General features: G+C 57.2%; 1 protein-coding gene across 23 annotated transcripts; it reads left to right on the forward strand.

Moving 5' to 3' along the window:
* Positions 1–1,997: 1,997 nt before the first annotated feature.
* Positions 1,998–15,594, forward strand: CYTH2 (cytohesin 2). 23 transcript variants are annotated; one of them, XR_010124824.1, is made up of 16 exons: positions 1,998–2,527; positions 3,354–3,501; positions 3,604–3,670; positions 5,341–5,459; positions 6,313–6,393; positions 6,920–7,032; positions 7,197–7,345; positions 7,857–7,969; positions 11,097–11,175; positions 11,305–11,376; positions 11,468–11,622; positions 12,350–13,315; positions 13,709–13,908; positions 14,004–14,059; positions 14,368–15,261; positions 15,373–15,594. XR_010124824.1 is itself a non-coding variant. In XM_054466354.2 (12 exons), exons 1-12 carry the CDS (start codon positions 2,053–2,055, stop codon positions 12,435–12,437), a joined length of 1,656 nt encoding a protein of 551 aa, XP_054322329.2. In that variant the 5' UTR covers positions 1,998–2,052; the 3' UTR covers positions 12,438–15,594. The 23 variants fall into 23 exon arrangements, 2 of the variants coding, with proteins under 2 accessions (XP_054322329.2, XP_054322331.1); XR_010124837.1 differs by having other exon boundaries at positions 7,857–7,968; positions 11,099–11,175; positions 14,368–14,510; XR_010124833.1 differs by having other exon boundaries at positions 7,857–7,968; positions 11,099–11,175; positions 12,350–13,908.
* Positions 15,595–16,111: the final 517 nt, after the last annotated feature.

Consider the following 16,111-nt stretch of genomic DNA (forward strand, 5'->3'; position numbering starts at 1 on the left):
CTGGGAGCCCTAGTGGGTGTGTCTGCGAATGTGCTTCTCGAGCATGGGTCCTCCGACCTGGCCCCCTGCCCATGCTACCATCTATCTAAGTGCCCCACAGGCTGGGAGCCAACTGCAGAGGAACCAGTGACAGTGAGGAGGACGTGTTCCCACCCTGTGTTCTGGACTGAGGGCAGCCACTGTCATTGCCATTCAGCCTTCACAAGTGCTGCATCAACCCAAATGCCCCCTCCAGCTTCTCCATCCCCCTTTATCCCTCAGAATCCCCATGTAATAACCGGATGGGATTAATTAGCTGGCTGCTCTCTCAGCTCAGGGCGTCTGGGGTAGGTAGGGATGGGGGCAATGGAAACGCAGGGTTGGGGAAGGATGTTAAGTTGGAAGTGAAGGGGCAGGGAGGGGGTTTTGTTTGGAAGGAGTGTGGGGGCAGGGCAGCCCAGACTGGGTTTCCACTGGGGAGGGCAGGGCCTGGGCCACTCATAAAGGTCAGTGAGGGGATTAGGAGCCTCCATGTCTAATCCGACAGCTTAACTAGGTCCTGGCCCTGAACCCGTCCCCCCCTGCCCAGCCCAGGGACAGCAAATGAGGACGAGGCCCAGACACCACTTCAGCCCCCATTACGGCTTCCCTCTTTACAGGGGTGCCTGGGTTCCCTATTCCAGCCAGCCCCTTGACCGCATTCCCTTACAAATAATGGGACATAGAGGCTGGGGAAGGGGAAGGGGCCTCAGAGAAGAGAGGAGTTTAAGAAGGGCAAGGGTGGCTGGGCACGGTGGCTCACGCCTATAATCCCAGCACTTTGGGAGGCTGAGGCGGGTGGATCATCTGAGGTCAGGAGTTTGAGACCAGCCTGGCCAACATGGCAAAAACCCGTCTCTACTAAAAATACAAAAATTAGCCGGGCATGGTGGTGGGTGCCTATAATCCCAGCTACTTGGGAGGCTGAGGCAGGAGTATTGCTTGAACCTTGTGGGTGGAGGTTGCAGTGAGCTGAGATCACGCCAATTCACTCCAGGCTGGGCAAAAGAGCAAAACTCTGTCTCAAAAAAAAAAAAAAAAAGGCAAGTGTATGAGAGGACAAGGGGGACCATGACGTGAGGGGAGCCAGAGAGGAAGAAAAGGCCTCTGAGATGGGAGAAGGAATCAGAGAGGTGGGAGGATGCTGAGGAAAGGGGAGTTGTCTTAGCAGGAGGATGCTTGGGGAAGGGAGGAGTCTTAGGAGGATGCTAAGCTAAGGGGAGGAGTTTGGAGAAATGAGGGAGGAGTCTGAGCGGCAGAAGGTGCCAGGAAGGCCAAGCCTGTGCTTTCACTAAATTTCACCTTCCCCTGTTCCATTCCCCATGACCGATACCAAATAGCATAGCATTTAGAAAAAAGTAAATCTTGGCCAGGCGCGGTGGCTCATGCCTGTAATCCCAGCACTTTGGGAGGCCAAGGTGGGCGGATCATGAGGTCAGGAGTTCGAGACCAGCTTGGCCAACATGGTGAAACCCAGTCTCTATTAAAAATACAAAAAAATAGCCAGGTATGCACCATCATGGTGCAACCCTGTAATCCCAGCTACTCGGGAGGCTGAGGCAGGAGAATTGCTTGAACCCGGGAGGCTTGCTTGAACCCGGGAGGCGGAGGTTGCAGTGAACCGAGATCGTGCAACTGCACTCCAGCTTGGGCGACAGAGCAAGACTGTCTAAAAAAAAAAAAAAGAAAAAACGAAATCTTTTGTTCACCACTCCACGACTCCGAAGAGGCTGAGGGGGATGGGGAGGGCATAGATGGTGATAAGGAAGGAGTTCGGAGGTGAGGAGGGGAAATACGCGGAGAAGAAATGCAAAAGAAAAAGAGGCCAAAAGCTTCTCCCGGTTGCATGGCAACCTTTGCGGTCAGAAGGCAGCGTGGCCTGCTAGGAGGTGTGGCTTACGGAAACAAGCCAGTTTTAGCCCCGCCTCCTAGCAACAAGACTAACAAAGTACCGCCCCCTAGCAACGTATTATCAGAGGCGGGGCTCAGTTTACCTAGACTCCAAGTGTCCAGGGCCTTTGAGCAGGCGCAGAGATGGCTGTACCGCGTAGCTCCGCCTCCGCGCAACACTTTTCCGGGGCTTCTCATTGGAGAGCAAGCCTGTCAAGTGCTTTCTGTTGTTTCGGAGGCGGGGCCTGCTGCCCTGCCTGCACTCCGATTGGCCCCGCGGGCCGTCTACCTCTGGCCGGACATACCTACATCGGCTTTTTGTACGACTGTTGGCCCTGGAGGACGATCCTTTGGTGGCGAGGGCGGGGAGGACGGAAGCGCCCACTGTGGATTGGACAGTGTCAAAAAGAGGGGCGGTCCCTACTGAAGGGGCGGTTGGGCGACGAAGGGAGAGTCTTTTCAGCGCTGAGGACTGGCGCTGAGGAGGCGGCGGTGGCTCCCGGGGCGTTTGAGCGGGCTCACCCGAGCCCGCGGGCCAACGCGGATCCAGGCCCGACTGGCGGGACCGCCCCGGACTCCCCGCGGGCCTTCCTAGCCGCCATGGAGGACGGCGTCTATGGTAGGTCGGGGAGGGGCGGGGTCGGCTGGGAGCTGCTGGAGCGTTTTCTCCTGAACTTTCCGCCGCTAACGTTTCCCCCTGGCGCGCGCCACCCAGAAGCGTTCGGCTCAGTCGTAGACTAGTCGCGCCGCTTTTGTTGGGTGCTGGACGGGCTTCCGGCGGGGCCCGAAAGCCGGGCGTTCCAGGCCATTGTTTGGGCTGAGCCTGTTTCCGGTGGCGGCGGGAGGGGCGGGATGGAGCGGTGGAGGCGAGGCCGGGGCGGAACCATTCCCGCTGGAGAGGCGGGCGAGCCCAGCGCCTGCCGGGGCCGGGGAGGGGCGCTTGAGTTGCGGGGAGGGGAGAAATCTTGGGGGGCGGGGGCCTTCGATGTCCCGCCCCACCTTCGCAACTCTCCCGAGCTGTCATCAGCTCCTCCGGCCGTAGTGACTTTTCATGGACCCAGGAGTGCGGATAACCAGGTCCCCAGCTACCTCGCCAGTAATGGAGTCAGAAAACCAAGGCCTCAGTCCCCTTCCAAGTAATGGACGTAGAAGCCCAGGCCCCCAGCCCTTTCTTCCCTCAGACCTAAGAGCTCAGGCACCCATTCCCCTTCTCCCTCACACTCAGGAATCTGGGCCCCAATTCCCCTTGTCCCCCAAAACTCAAGAGTTTAGAGCCCCAGCTCTTTCTCCTCTGCAGCGAGGAATCCAGGCCCCCAGCCCATTTTTCTGTGCAGACATAGGAAGCACCTTACACATCCTCTCCCAGCTCTGTCCGCTCCCAGATTGCAGGAATTCAGGCTCACGGCCCCTAGCACTGACTTTTAAACCTTGACCCCGATCCCTAGAACCCCCAGACCTGACTCCGGAGGAGCGGATGGAGCTGGAGAACATTCGGCGGCGGAAGCAGGAGCTGCTGGTGGAGATTCAGCGCCTGCGGGAGGAGCTCAGTGAAGCCATGAGCGAGGTGGAGGGGCTGGAGGCCAATGAGGGCAGGTGAAGGATGGGGCGGATGACCTAGGGGGCGTGGGGTTGGCTGAGGCCAGGAATGCCCAGGCATTGACCCTCCACCCCCCACCCTGCTCTCTGCTCCTGCAGTAAGACCTTGCAGCGGAACCGGAAGATGGCAATGGGCAGGAAGAAGTTCAACATGGACCCCAAGAAGGTGCTTGGGGCCACAGGACTGGGATCAGCTGGGCAAACATCCAGGCAGGGGCTTCTGGCACCTCCGGGTTCCAGAAGCGTGATGGTGCCGGGTCTATTCTAGGTGGACAGACTTGGTCCTAATCCCTGGATTCAGATACTGGCAGTCCATTTGTTCTCTGAACACTGAACACTGACCAAGTGTTCCAGCCCTCCTGACTGTTTTGTCCCCTGCCCGGAAGGTCGTCTTCCACTTTCTACTTGTATGGGCGCACTTCTGGTCCCAAGATGAGCTCGAGTCTTGTAGGGGCTATGGACAAAGTGACATGCACAAAGGAGAGTTGACCTCCCTCCCACAAAGGTGCCATGACAGAGGAAGGTATCAGGGTAGTGGACCTCTGGAGGAGGCAGGCTGGTGGAGTTAGGGAGGGCTTCCTTGAGGAGGAGACGTTCAGGTCGGGTTTGAAGGATGAGTAGGTGTTCACCAGGTGGAGGAAAGGCTTTTGTTCACTTACTCTTTGTGTGTGTGTGTGTGTGTGTGTGAGACAGAGTCTTGCTCTATCACCCAGGCTGGAGTGCAGCGATGTGATCTCGGCTCACTGTAACCTCCGCCTCCTGCGATTCTCCTGCCTCAGCCTCCCGAGCAGCTGGGCTTACAGGCTCCCACCACCATGCCCAGCTAATTTTTGTATTTTTAGTACAGACAGGGTTTCACCATGTTGGCCAGGCTGCTTCCAAACTCCTAACCTCAGGTGATCCGCCTGCCTCAGCCTCCCAAAGTGCTGGGATTACAGGCATGAGCCACCGTGCCCGGCGTGTTCACATACTCATTTAACACCCATTTTTTGAGGCTTCCCAAGAGCCTGATCCTGTGTAGGGCAATGCTGGGGACCCAAAGAAGAATTAGATGCTGCCTTGTGCTCAGAGAGCCCTTGGACACCGATACCACAGTTCACAGTGAGATACAGCAGTAGTAGAGAGGTCTTCATAGCACAGAGAGTGAGAGAAACCTCCAGTCTAGCCAGGGCTTCGAGTTCATAGCCCTCGAGGGACTGCGTCTGCTAACAGGTTGTCACGTTATTCTTTCCTGAAGCAATTGGAATTCTGTTGAGTCATTCAACAAACATTTATTGGCTGGGTTTGGTGGCTTATGCCTGTAATCCCAGTGCTTTGAGAGGCCGAGGAGGGAGGATTGCTTGAAGCCAGGAGTTTGAGACCAGCCTGGGCAGCATAGTGATAACTCATCTCTAGAAAAAAATATAAATAAATAAATTATCCAGGTGTGTTGGTGCATGCCTATAGTCCCAGCTTCTCAGGAGGCCGAAGTGAGAGGATCCCTTGAGCCCAGCAGTTCGAAGCTGCAATGAGCTGTGATCACGCCACTGCACTCCAGTCTGTGCGATAGAGCGAGACCAGGTCTCAGAAAAAAGAGAAAATGTACTGAGCACCTGTGCCTTGCCAGACCCTGTTGTTGGTTCTGGAATTAACCAGGCAAAGGCAGAGAGGGTAGGCCATGAGGTGCAAAGGCCGTGAGTTGGGAAGAATGCTATTTAAGACCTGTGAGAAGGCTGAAGATGAAACCTGGCCCTGGTCTGTTGAGGGTGGGGGTAGGTCTGGATGCTGAGATTCCCAGGGAGGTGAGTGGGGTGGCTTTCTGGCCCTCAGCACTGAGACCTTGTCCCCACTCACCAGGGGATCCAGTTCTTGGTGGAGAACGAACTGCTGCAGAACACACCCGAGGAGATCGCCCGCTTCCTGTACAAGGGCGAGGGGCTGAACAAAACAGCCATCGGGGACTACCTGGGGGAGAGGTACGGTCACCACTTAGCTCCTGTGGGGCTCCTCCCTCCCAACCCCCGGGCCCAGCTCCTGCCCTCACACTGGCAGCTCACAGGTGGAGCAGCCCTGCAGCCTCCCCGCAGAGAGGCCCTGGCAGATCAGCCTTCTGACTGGACTGTGACAGAATGGACTGACATGGGCTAGGGGAGCCTGCGGCCAACTGAGAGCATCTGGGGATGTGGGGCCTTCTGGAATTACCTGGGGGTTGTGGGGAAGCATCCATTTATGTCTGAGAAGGGTAGAGAACATCTCTCAAGGGTCATGGAAGCACGAGAACCGTGGGTAGACCATGGCTGTGCATAGGCACTGGGTGGCCATCTGGGAGCTGTGGGGACTGCTGGGCCCTTGTGGGAGCCTAGGAGTTGTGGGGTCATTTGGAAGCCTAGGGTGCATGGGACTGGACATCAGATGATTGGAGGCCATCTGTGGGCGTCTGGGAAGCAGGGATTTATAGAGATCTGGGGTACGTGGGAAGCATCTCTGTATGTCTGGGGGATGTGGGGACTGTGTCTGGATACCTGGGGAGTGTGGGGATCATTTGAGAGAGGTGACAGTAGGTGGCATACATGTTTGCAGCATTTCTTCCAACTGTACAAAGGTCTGGCCTAAGCAGGGTTCCCAAGCCAGATATTCTTCCCAAGAGTGTATTCTGAGCATCCCCCACCCTGGGGGCAGGCCTGTGTGGGAGTCCAGCAGGAAACTTCACCCTCCGCAGTGGGCAGCTGTGGTGCAGTAGACGGGGCACGACTTCCCCAGGGCCTTGCCCCCTGCCCATTCCTGCCCCATCCTTTCCAAACTGCATGTGTCTTTGTCCCATCCTTCCAGGGAAGAGCTGAACCTGGCAGTGCTCCATGCTTTTGTGGATCTGCATGAGTTCACCGACCTCAATCTGGTGCAGGCCCTCAGGTGAGTGAGGGGGAGGGGTTTGGAAGGCCAGGAATGTACCTGTCAGGGCCTTCCTAGTTACAAGTGACAAACCTTACTCAAGAAAAAAACAGAAGCAAGCAAAACAGAAACAAAAACTAGGGAACTGAGTGTGTCCTGCACCATAAAAGTCCAGGGTTATGGCCTCTTTCAGGTATGGCTATATCCAGGAGCTCAAATGGTGGTCAGAAAGTCAACTTTCTTTGCCTCTTGTATTTGCCACTGTGTCAGCATTGCTCTCTGCAGACCCGCTTACCTGATAACAAGCCTCAACCAACCCCCAGACCTGTCTAGCAAACTTAGCAGAAAGAGGCTGTTTCTATTCGGATTCACAACACTCCCATGGCCAGTGCCCATTGGTGAGATTGGATCACGTGACCATACCTGAACCAACTGCTGAGGCTGGAAGGTCAGGATTCCTCGTGGACCAGTTCCTAACACAGGGACTGAGAGTGGGGACAGGCTCCCACCAGCCCTGGCATCCATTCCTGGCCCCTCCCCAACCCAGGCAATTTCTATGGAGCTTTCGCCTACCCGGAGAGGCCCAGAAAATTGACCGGATGATGGAGGCCTTCGCTCAGCGATACTGCCTGTGCAACCCTGGGGTTTTCCAGTCCACAGGTGCGGGCCCCAAATCCTGGGTCCTGGGAAAGAGGAGACTGGGGCCCAGACTCCTAGGTCTGAGGGAGGGAGGAGGCTGGGAGCTGGGAATCCTGGGTCCTGGGGAATGGGGGCACTGGGGGCTGACACGCCTGGGTCGTCACCACCTGCCCTGTCCGGTGCAGACACGTGCTATGTGCTGTCCTTCGCCGTCATCATGCTCAACACCAGTCTCCACAATCCCAATGTCCGGGACAAGCCGGGCCTGGAGCGCTTTGTGGCCATGAACCGGGGCATCAATGAGGGCGGGGACCTGCCTGAGGAGCTGCTCAGGGTCAGCCCCCCTTCCCTGCCCCTCAGCCCTGCCCCTCTTCCTGCCACAGACACCCCCGCCCCACCTGTGGTCTCCTAGTGCCCAAGCTGTCTGCCCTCACCCCCAAGATGGCACGCTCATGCCAACCTGTGTGTCATCTTTTTCTCTCTCTGGGTGCTTCTCTTCTTGACTGTCTCTTTCAGGCTTTGGCCCTGACAATTTTGGCCTGTCTGTCTGTCTTCTCTGTCTCTGGCTGTTGCACTTTCCGGCCCTCGATTGGCCTCATTCCCCATCTGTCTGTTTCTCTGAGGTTGTAGCCGGCTCCTCCACCTATCACCAGGGCATCTCTTCTTTCCACCCCCAGCTCAGCCTCCCTCCACTTCTCTGCCTTTCACTTCCCTCTCCTCCCCAGCCTGCCCCTCTCTCTTCCCCACCATGAGTCATCCCATCCCTTGTCTCGCTGCCCCCCACCCTGAGTAACCCTGGGGGGCCCCAGGGGGCTCGAATGGCTGATGCAGCCTTCACTCCTCAGAACCTGTACGACAGCATCCGAAATGAGCCCTTCAAGATTCCTGAGGATGACGGGAATGACCTGACCCACACCTTCTTCAACCCGGACCGGGAGGGCTGGCTCCTGAAGCTGGGTACGTGTCCTCCCAACCCCGCTGGTCCCTCCGCAGGAGGACATTCATGGGCCTGGGCCCTGGACTCAGCTTCCGCACAAACCTGCTGCCTGAACTGAGGCAAATGATTCGACCTCTCTGAACCTCAGTTTTCCACACCCAAAAAATGGGGCTGAAAGTAAAATCAGGCCTGTGTGCTGGGCCTGGCCTGTAAAAGTACTTCCCAACCCCTTCTCTTTACCCACAAACGTTGATGGAGCCCTTCTGTGCCAGGCCCTGAGCTGGGCTGAGGAGCAGTGAGAGGCAGCTGACATTGTCCTTTCGTGGGAGAAGAGTTCACTCAGGCTTCTTTCCACTGCGTTAACCCAGCCCGAGGGAGCCAAACCCCTGGAACCTATTCCCCTTGGCAAGAACTCCCAGGGTCCCAGGCAGGACTGGCCCTGCACTCCAAGGCATCAGGCCCAGAGCACTTGCTGATCCAGGTGCCATCCTTCCCGAAACACCACCCGCAGGCAGAAAAGAGCCAAACAGGCGAGGAAACCTGTCCCAGATTCTGGCTTCCAGCTGTGGAGGGAATAGCCAGGGCTGGTGCAGATGAGTGGGGAAACCCAGCAGAGATGGAGGGGGGAGTCTTCGTCATAACGTGGCACTGGCACATTCAAGGTCAGTTAGCATGGATCAGACAGGATCGTAGCATGATGAGGGGTTAGCACGAGGACTGGAGTGGTTCTCAGCCCTGGCTGCACATGAGATTTGCCAGGGCATTTCGAAAACTCCGGTGGCTGGGCCATAGACTCCTGAAGTCAGGCTCTCAGGAGCAGAAGGGCCATCAGTCATCATTTAAGCTCCTCGGGTGCTCCCAATGCATAGTCGAGTTTGAGAGCTGCTGGCCTGGAGCCGTGCCTGGTAACAGTAGGTGCCGCCTGCGTGTTAGATGTGGTTTATAATGGAGACGAGGTGCACAGCTGCTCCCGAGAGACACATCTGGGGAGTTACAGTCCAGCACAGCAGTGGAGGATTCCTGCGGCAGCAGGAGAGCCCACAGGAAGCTTTCAGCTCAGTGAAGGGAGTCAAGGCCAGGCTTCTTGGAAGGAGGTTGGACAGGGCAGCTTTGGCCTCTTGAGTCTTGGGGGCCTCCCCATGTGGAACTGTGCTCTTAAACCAGGGCATCACCACCTCAACAGATGCCAGGGTTTCCTGGTAAATGTAAAATACGCAAGTCAGGCAGGGCACAGGGGCCCACCCCTGTAATTTCAGCACTTCGGAAGGACAAGGCAGGAGGATTGTTCGAGGTCAGGAGTTTGAGACCAACCTGGGCAATATAATGATATCCCCCATCTCTACAAAAAATAAAAAAATTAGCCAGGCCTAGTGATGTAGGAGGATTGTTTGAGCCCAAGCGGTCGAGGCCTCAGTGAGTCGTGATTGTGCCACTGCACTCCAGCCTGGGCAACAGAGCGAGACCCTGTCTCTATAAAATAAAAATAAAACATGCAAATCGCTGTCCAGCCAACACCCCAGTCCGGATCCCTGCATTCGATCCAAGGGAGGCAGACTGCTGGGGGAAATTGAGAGTCCTCGAGGTGCCCCTGACAGTGAGCGGGCCAGAAAGAGAAGCAGGAAGGCGCCAGCATCACGAGGAACTGCTTCCCTCAAAACTGCTCCTGTCAGGCCAGGCATGGTGGCTCAGGCCTGTAATCCCAGCACTTTGGGAGGCTGAGGCAGGCGGATCACTTGAGGTCAGGAGTTTGAGACCAGCCTGGCCAACATGGTGAAACCCCGTCTCTACTAAAAATACAAAAATTAGCCGGGCGTGGTGGCAGGCACCTGTAATCCTAGCTACTTGGGAGGCTAAGGTACAAGAATTGCTTGAACCCAGGAGGTGGAGCTTGCAGTGAGCCGAGATCACACCATTGCAAATCCAGCCTGGGTAACAGAGTGAGACTCAGTCTCAAACAAAACAAAACAAAACAAAAACTGCTCCCCTGAGCAGTAACTTTACCATTTCCCAGATGAGGAAATTGAGGCTCATACCTCAGTTTGGCTCTGAGCCCCATCTAAGGCTGCCCAGCCCCAGGGACATCTCTGGCCAAAGGGCCTCTGTTCCCTTTGTGCCAGTTAGAGAGAGGGACCCCTTCCTTAAAAGATGGAAATACAGGAGTGGAGATTGGTGATGATGGTTGCTACTCCATGCCTAATAAAAGCCATTCTTACTGTCATTGTTTAACCCTGGGCCCACAAGGAAGCCAGCAGCAGGTCATTTTGCCGCAGGAAGGTGTAGGCCCAAGTGAGTCTCCAGGCTGGAGTCCAGAGAGTCCCAGAGAGTGCCCTGAAGTCACACAGCCAGTTTGTGCAGGAGCTGAGATGGGCCCCCACACCCACCTTAGACCAAGGACTTGGGGTTTTGCCTTCTCCCCTGTGGGGGTCACTTCCAGGGGAGAGGCACTTTTACCATGTCAAGGGAGGAAGCTCCTGGCCTAGGAAGACCTTAGGGGGTAGGCTGGGGCCCTGTACCGAAGCAAAGGGTTTTCAAGGCTGCTATCTGGGGCTCATGGCCCTTGGCCTCTCTGGGAGGGAGGAGCCCCGGCCATCCCCCCCTCGTGGATGTAACTGGTTTTCTTCCCTCTCTCTCCCTCCCCTCCCTTTCTGCGTCTTTCTCTCTCTCCTGTGTTTGCCTCTCTGTCCCGCCCCTGCGCATCCGTCCCTGTGCCCACCCTGTTTCTGTCGCCTGCGGCTCTTGGGGTGCTCCATTCTCCCGCCTTCCCTTCTCCTGCACCTGGTCCTGCCTGCTTTCTCGCTGTCTGCCCCAGGAGGTAGGTACACGACCTGTCTGTCTCCCATCACTAGACGAGGGGAGGGGGCTGCCCTGGTGCCCTGGCCTCCTGCCCACAGGAGGAGGGGGCTGGGGGCTCAGGCTCCTGGGCTGGGACTGCTGACTCAGAAAACGTGGAGCCCCAAGCTGGGGGTGGACGATTCCTGGAGCCCCAACACGCCTGGCCCTGCTTGTCTGTCTCCCCCAACGCAGCGGCTTTGTCTAAGTCCTAGGAGCCCCACCTCTACCGCTCTTGCTCTGCTTCTCACACCCCTCCCATCTCCCAGAGGCCCTGTCCCCCCGTTGAGCCCAGGCCCCCTCCCACCCCTTCCCTTTCAGGGGGCCGGGTGAAGACGTGGAAGCGGCGCTGGTTTATCCTCACAGACAACTGCCTTTACTACTTTGAGTACACCACGGTGAGCGTGACCCACCCCGGGCTCTGGGGTCCTGGGAAGAGTGGCTGGGAACCTGGACTCCTGGGGCTGAGGGAGGTGGGGTGGGGTGAGGACTTGGAAGTCTGAGTTCTGTCCAACTTGCTTCTTCAGGACAAGGAGCCCCGAGGAATCATCCCCCTGGAGAATCTGAGCATCCGAGAGGTGGACGACCCCCGGAAACCGGTAAGACCCTCTCTGAACACCTTCCTGCCAGGGCGGGGCCTCCTCTGCCCAGGGCTGGTTCTTACCTGCGCCCTTCCTCTCTCGTCCCCAGAACTGCTTTGAACTTTACATCCCCAACAACAAGGGGCAGCTCATCAAAGCCTGCAAAACTGAGGCGGACGGCCGAGTGGTGGAGGGAAACCACATGGTGTACCGGATCTCGGCCCCGACGCAGGAGGAAAAGGACGAGTGGATCAAGTCCATCCAGTGAGTCTGGACTCCTGGGTCTGATGGAGGAGGGGCTGGGGCCTGGACTCCTGGGTCTGATGGAGGGGCTGGGGCCTGGACACCTGGGTCTGATGGAGGAGGGGCTGGGGCCTGGACTCCTGGGTCTGATGGAGGGGCTGGGGCCTGGACACCTGGGTCTGATGGAGGAGGGGCTGGGGCCTGGACTCCTGGGTCTGACAGAGGAGGGGCTGGGGCCTGGACACCTGGGTCTGATGGAAGAGGGGCTGGGGCCTGGATCCCTGGGTCTGATGAAGGAGAGGCTGGGGGCCTGGACACCTGGGGCTGGGGGCCTGGACTCCTGGGTCTGATGGAGGAGGGGCTGGGGCCTGGACACCTGGGTCTGACGGAGGAGGGGCTGGCGGTTGGGATCCCTGGGTCTGACGGAGGAGGGGCTGGGCCCTGGACTCCTGGGTCCAACGGAGGAAGGGCCGGGGGCCTGGACTCCTGGGTCTGATAGAGGAGGGGCCGGGGGCCTGGACTCCTGGGTGTGAGGGAGGAGGGGCCGGGGGCCTGGACTCCTGGGTTTGAGGGAGGAGGGGCCAGGGGCCTGGACTGCTGGGTCTAAGGGAGGAGGGGCTGGAGGCCTGGACTCCTGGGTCTGAGAGAGGAGGGGCCAGGGGGCTGAGACTCCTCCTGGGTATGAGGGAGGAGGAGCTGGAGGCCTGGACTCTTTGGCCCTCATCCTGGGACCTCTCCCCTTCTGCAGGGCAGCTGTGAGTGTGGACCCCTTCTATGAGATGCTGGCAGCGAGAAAGAAGCGGATTTCAGTCAAGAAGAAGCAGGAGCAGCCCTGACCCCCTGCCCCCAACTCCATTATTTATTACGGAGCTGCCCCGCCTGGGTGGCCGGACCCCTGGGCCTTGGGGCTGTGGATCCTGGTTCCCTGTTTGGAAAATTCACCACCTCTAGCTCCTCACTGTTCTTTGTAATTAACACGCTGTTGGTAATCTTATTAATTATTTAACCACTTGGTCTGCTGACCCCCTCATTTCTTGGGGTTGACAGAGTCGAGGTGCTTGATAGAGCCAGCCTGTTTGCCTGGACAGGGGCCTGGACCCGCTTGTCTCTGGGTGCTGCCTGGGCTGTCCCGGTGGGTCTGTTCTGGTTTCACCCCGAGCCCAGCAGGAGTGGAGTAAAGGGAGAAGGTTAATACGGTGGGAGTCTGGAGTCGGAATTGGCTGGGGACAGAGTTTAGAATGCAGGGGTTCAGGGTCAAGGTCTAGCATTCATTCTAGAAGTTACTTGACAGCCATCAGCCAGTTACACTACAGCCATCAGCTAGTTCCCATCTTTGCTTTCATGGGGCTTGAGGTCTTTGAGGGGCAGGAGATAAAGCTGGTGAGGTTGTGAGCTGGGCCAGGGCTTTGAGGACAACCTGGAGCTGGAAGAACATGCGACCACCTCAGGGAGGGTCAGGGAAGGTTGAGTGGGGAGGTGGCCCATGTCCTGCAAGGGCCTTGCTGATGGGATGTCCTGAAGGGCTGGGCAGCCTTAGATGGGACTAAGAGGGCAGGACTATGGGCCAGTGCCAGAGCCAGGCTTGTCTGTTCTCAAAGGATCAGCCTCCTTTGGAGGACATTTTGTGTCAAGGATAGGGCCGATGACCTGCGTTCTGAACGTCTTTCCTGGGATTCTTGACAGCCAAAGAAATTCGAGGATCGCCTCTATGAAGGTGAAGTCTTGGCATGTGGGGTACCCCTGAATCCTGGGCTAAGGTCTGTGACCTTTTGTCCTCCAGTTGGGGTATGCGTGGTGTCCCCAAAGAACAAGGGCTCGTGGATCCCGAGAAGGGTGCGATGGCGAATTGGGAGGTCCCATGTCACTCTCCCATGCCCGCCTTTGAAGCTGAGGAGCTCTTTAGTTAAAAACCACCACCACCACCAACAAAAACTACAAGTCCCGGCAGGGCCCGGGACCAGGACGCGGGTGGGAGAGGCGCCTGTGGCCCCGAGGCGTGCCGCGAGTTGTAGTCCCTCCTGCCCGCTGTGTTCGCTTTTGAGGTCTCCGATGGGGTGCGGCGCTTCGGAATTTCGGGCCTTGATCCCTGTCCTGCCCTTGGCCACAGGCACCTGCTGGCCTGAAGGCCCCCGCGGTGCAGGTACCCTGCGCCCCTCCGCGGGAAGGTGGACTACAGTTACCGGCAGGCTGTGCGGCGCCAAAGCCACGGTGACCCAGACCCGAGGTTTTCCGGGCGTCGCAGTTTCCCGAGACTCCGTGGCGGCGTTTGCCTTCTTTTTCTTAGTCGGATCCCGTACTTTGTGGAGGGTACAGAGGAGGCTTTGACCGCCGCGGCCCCGGGGGCTGGTGGGAAATGGAGTTCCAAATGAGAAAATAGAATTCCCCACTTCTCTTTCCCACAGGTGCCAGGGAAACGGAGTCATCGACCCAAGAAGGTCGTGGGAGATGAGGTCCCAGGGTAAATAAACAGCGGGTCCCGCCACTATGTCACCCTTTCCTGCCGCCTCCCCGGATGAACTGCGTGTAGGGCGGCCGGCTCCGTGGCAGGCAGAGGCAGGAAGAGGCGCGGAGCCCGCTCGTGGCGAAGAGGGGAGTGCGGTGGGAGGGGAGGGGAAGGCAGAGGCAGGCGGCCGGTCGCGTGGGGCCTGGGCCGCCCCAGGAGGGCCTCTGGATGGATTCTTAGCAGATGGAAGCCGTGCAAGGGCAGGAGGCAGGGGCCTGACGTGTTTGGATTGAGGTTGCAGGAGGGGCCCCTGGCTGTTGCAGGGAGAATAATTTGGAGGCGAGCGGGGAGGTGAGAGGAGGCTGTGCGGTGCAGGATGGCGTGGCTGTGGAGGTGGAGAACGTTGGGCCACGCTAGGAGTCTTGAAAGAGGAGCCAAAAGGACTTGCTGAGAGCTGCGGCAGCTGGTGAATGACAGTGCCATGACTGAGGTGGTCGAAAGGGAGTATTTTAGGGGAAATCAGGCATTCCGTTTTGACCAAATTAAGCTGGAGATGCCTGTGGAACATTCCAGCCAGGCTGCATCACTTCACACTGACCTTCAGCATTGCCCACAGTCCATCTTCCCCCAGGACCTGAGGATTTTGCGTCCGGCTCCCTCCTTGCCCAGGACCTCCAAGCTCCCAGCACGCTTCTGATTTTTTTTTGTAGTTGTTTTTTGTTTTGTTTTTTTTGTTTTTGTTTTTGTTTTTGTTTTTGTGTTTTTTGAGAGGGAGTCTCCGTCTGTACCCTAGACTGGAGTGCAATGGTGCCATCTCGGTTCACTGCAACCTCCACCTCCCAGGTGCAAGCGATTCTCCTGCCTCAGCCTCCCGAGTAGCTGGGATTACAGATGTGTGCCACCGTACCCAGCTAATTTTTGTATTTTTAGTAGAGACGGGGTTTTACCATATTGGCCAAGCTGGTCTCGAACTCCTGACCTCAGGTGATCCACCTGCCTCAGCCTCCCAAAGTGCTGGGATTACAGGTGTGAGCCACCGCACTCGGCCTCAGCCCACTTCTTTCGGGTGGTGATGGTTTGGATATCGTTTGTTCTCACTAAAATTCATGTTGAGATTCGAGCCCCAGTGTGGCAGGTGTTGGGATGTGGGGCCTCATAGGAGCTGTGTGGTCATGGAGGTGGATTGCTCATGGATGGATTAATGCCTGCCTTAAGGGGTGAGTGAGTTCTCACCCTTGGGAGTTTGGGAATTTGGTTTTCTCTGCCTTGCTTCCTTCAGCACCATGTGGTCTCTGTGCACACAGCTGCATCCTTCTGCCCTCCCCCAGGAGCAGCAGAAGCCTCAGGGATGAGGGAGGTCCTCAGCGAGTGCACCTGCCCAGTCTTGAACCTTCCAGCCATCAGAATCTGAGCCAAATCAACCTCTTCCTTTATAAAGACCCAGCCTCAGGTCTTCTGTCAGAGCAACACAAAATGGACTCAGCACGGGTCAAATTGTGTCTCCCCCACCCCCACAAAAAAACTTTATATTAAAATCCTAACCCCCAGCATCTCAGAATGTGATCTTATTAGGAAATAAGGTCGTTGCAGATATAATTAGTTCAGATGAGGTCATTCATGTGGGCCCTAATCCAATAGGATGCGTGTCTTATAAAAGTTTGTACAGAGACACAGACACACAGAAAGGACACCATGTGGAGGTGAAGGCAGAGATTGGGGTGATGCCTCTACAAACCGAGGAAAACCAAAGCTGCCAGCACACCCTCAGAAGCCAGAGACCGGGGACTCATCCTCCCTCACAGCCTCAGGAGCAGCCAGGGCCGACACCCTCATCTCAGACTTCTGACCTCCAGCACTGGGAGACCATCAGTTTTTGTGATTTAAGCCACTAATTTTGAGGTACTTTGTTATGTCAGCCCTAGAGAACTAATCACTCCTTCCTCAGACCCCGGAGTCCAGGCCCAGCCCCTTCTTCCCTCAGACCCAGGAGTTGGGGACCCCCGCCCCTCCTCCCTCAGACCCAGAAGTCCAGGCCCCAGCCCTTCCTCCCTCAGACCCAGAAGTCCA

The sequence above is a fragment of the Pongo pygmaeus genome, chromosome 20, assembly GCF_028885625.2.
Source record: "Pongo pygmaeus isolate AG05252 chromosome 20, NHGRI_mPonPyg2-v2.0_pri, whole genome shotgun sequence".
Lineage (NCBI taxonomy): Eukaryota > Metazoa > Chordata > Mammalia > Primates > Hominidae > Pongo > Pongo pygmaeus.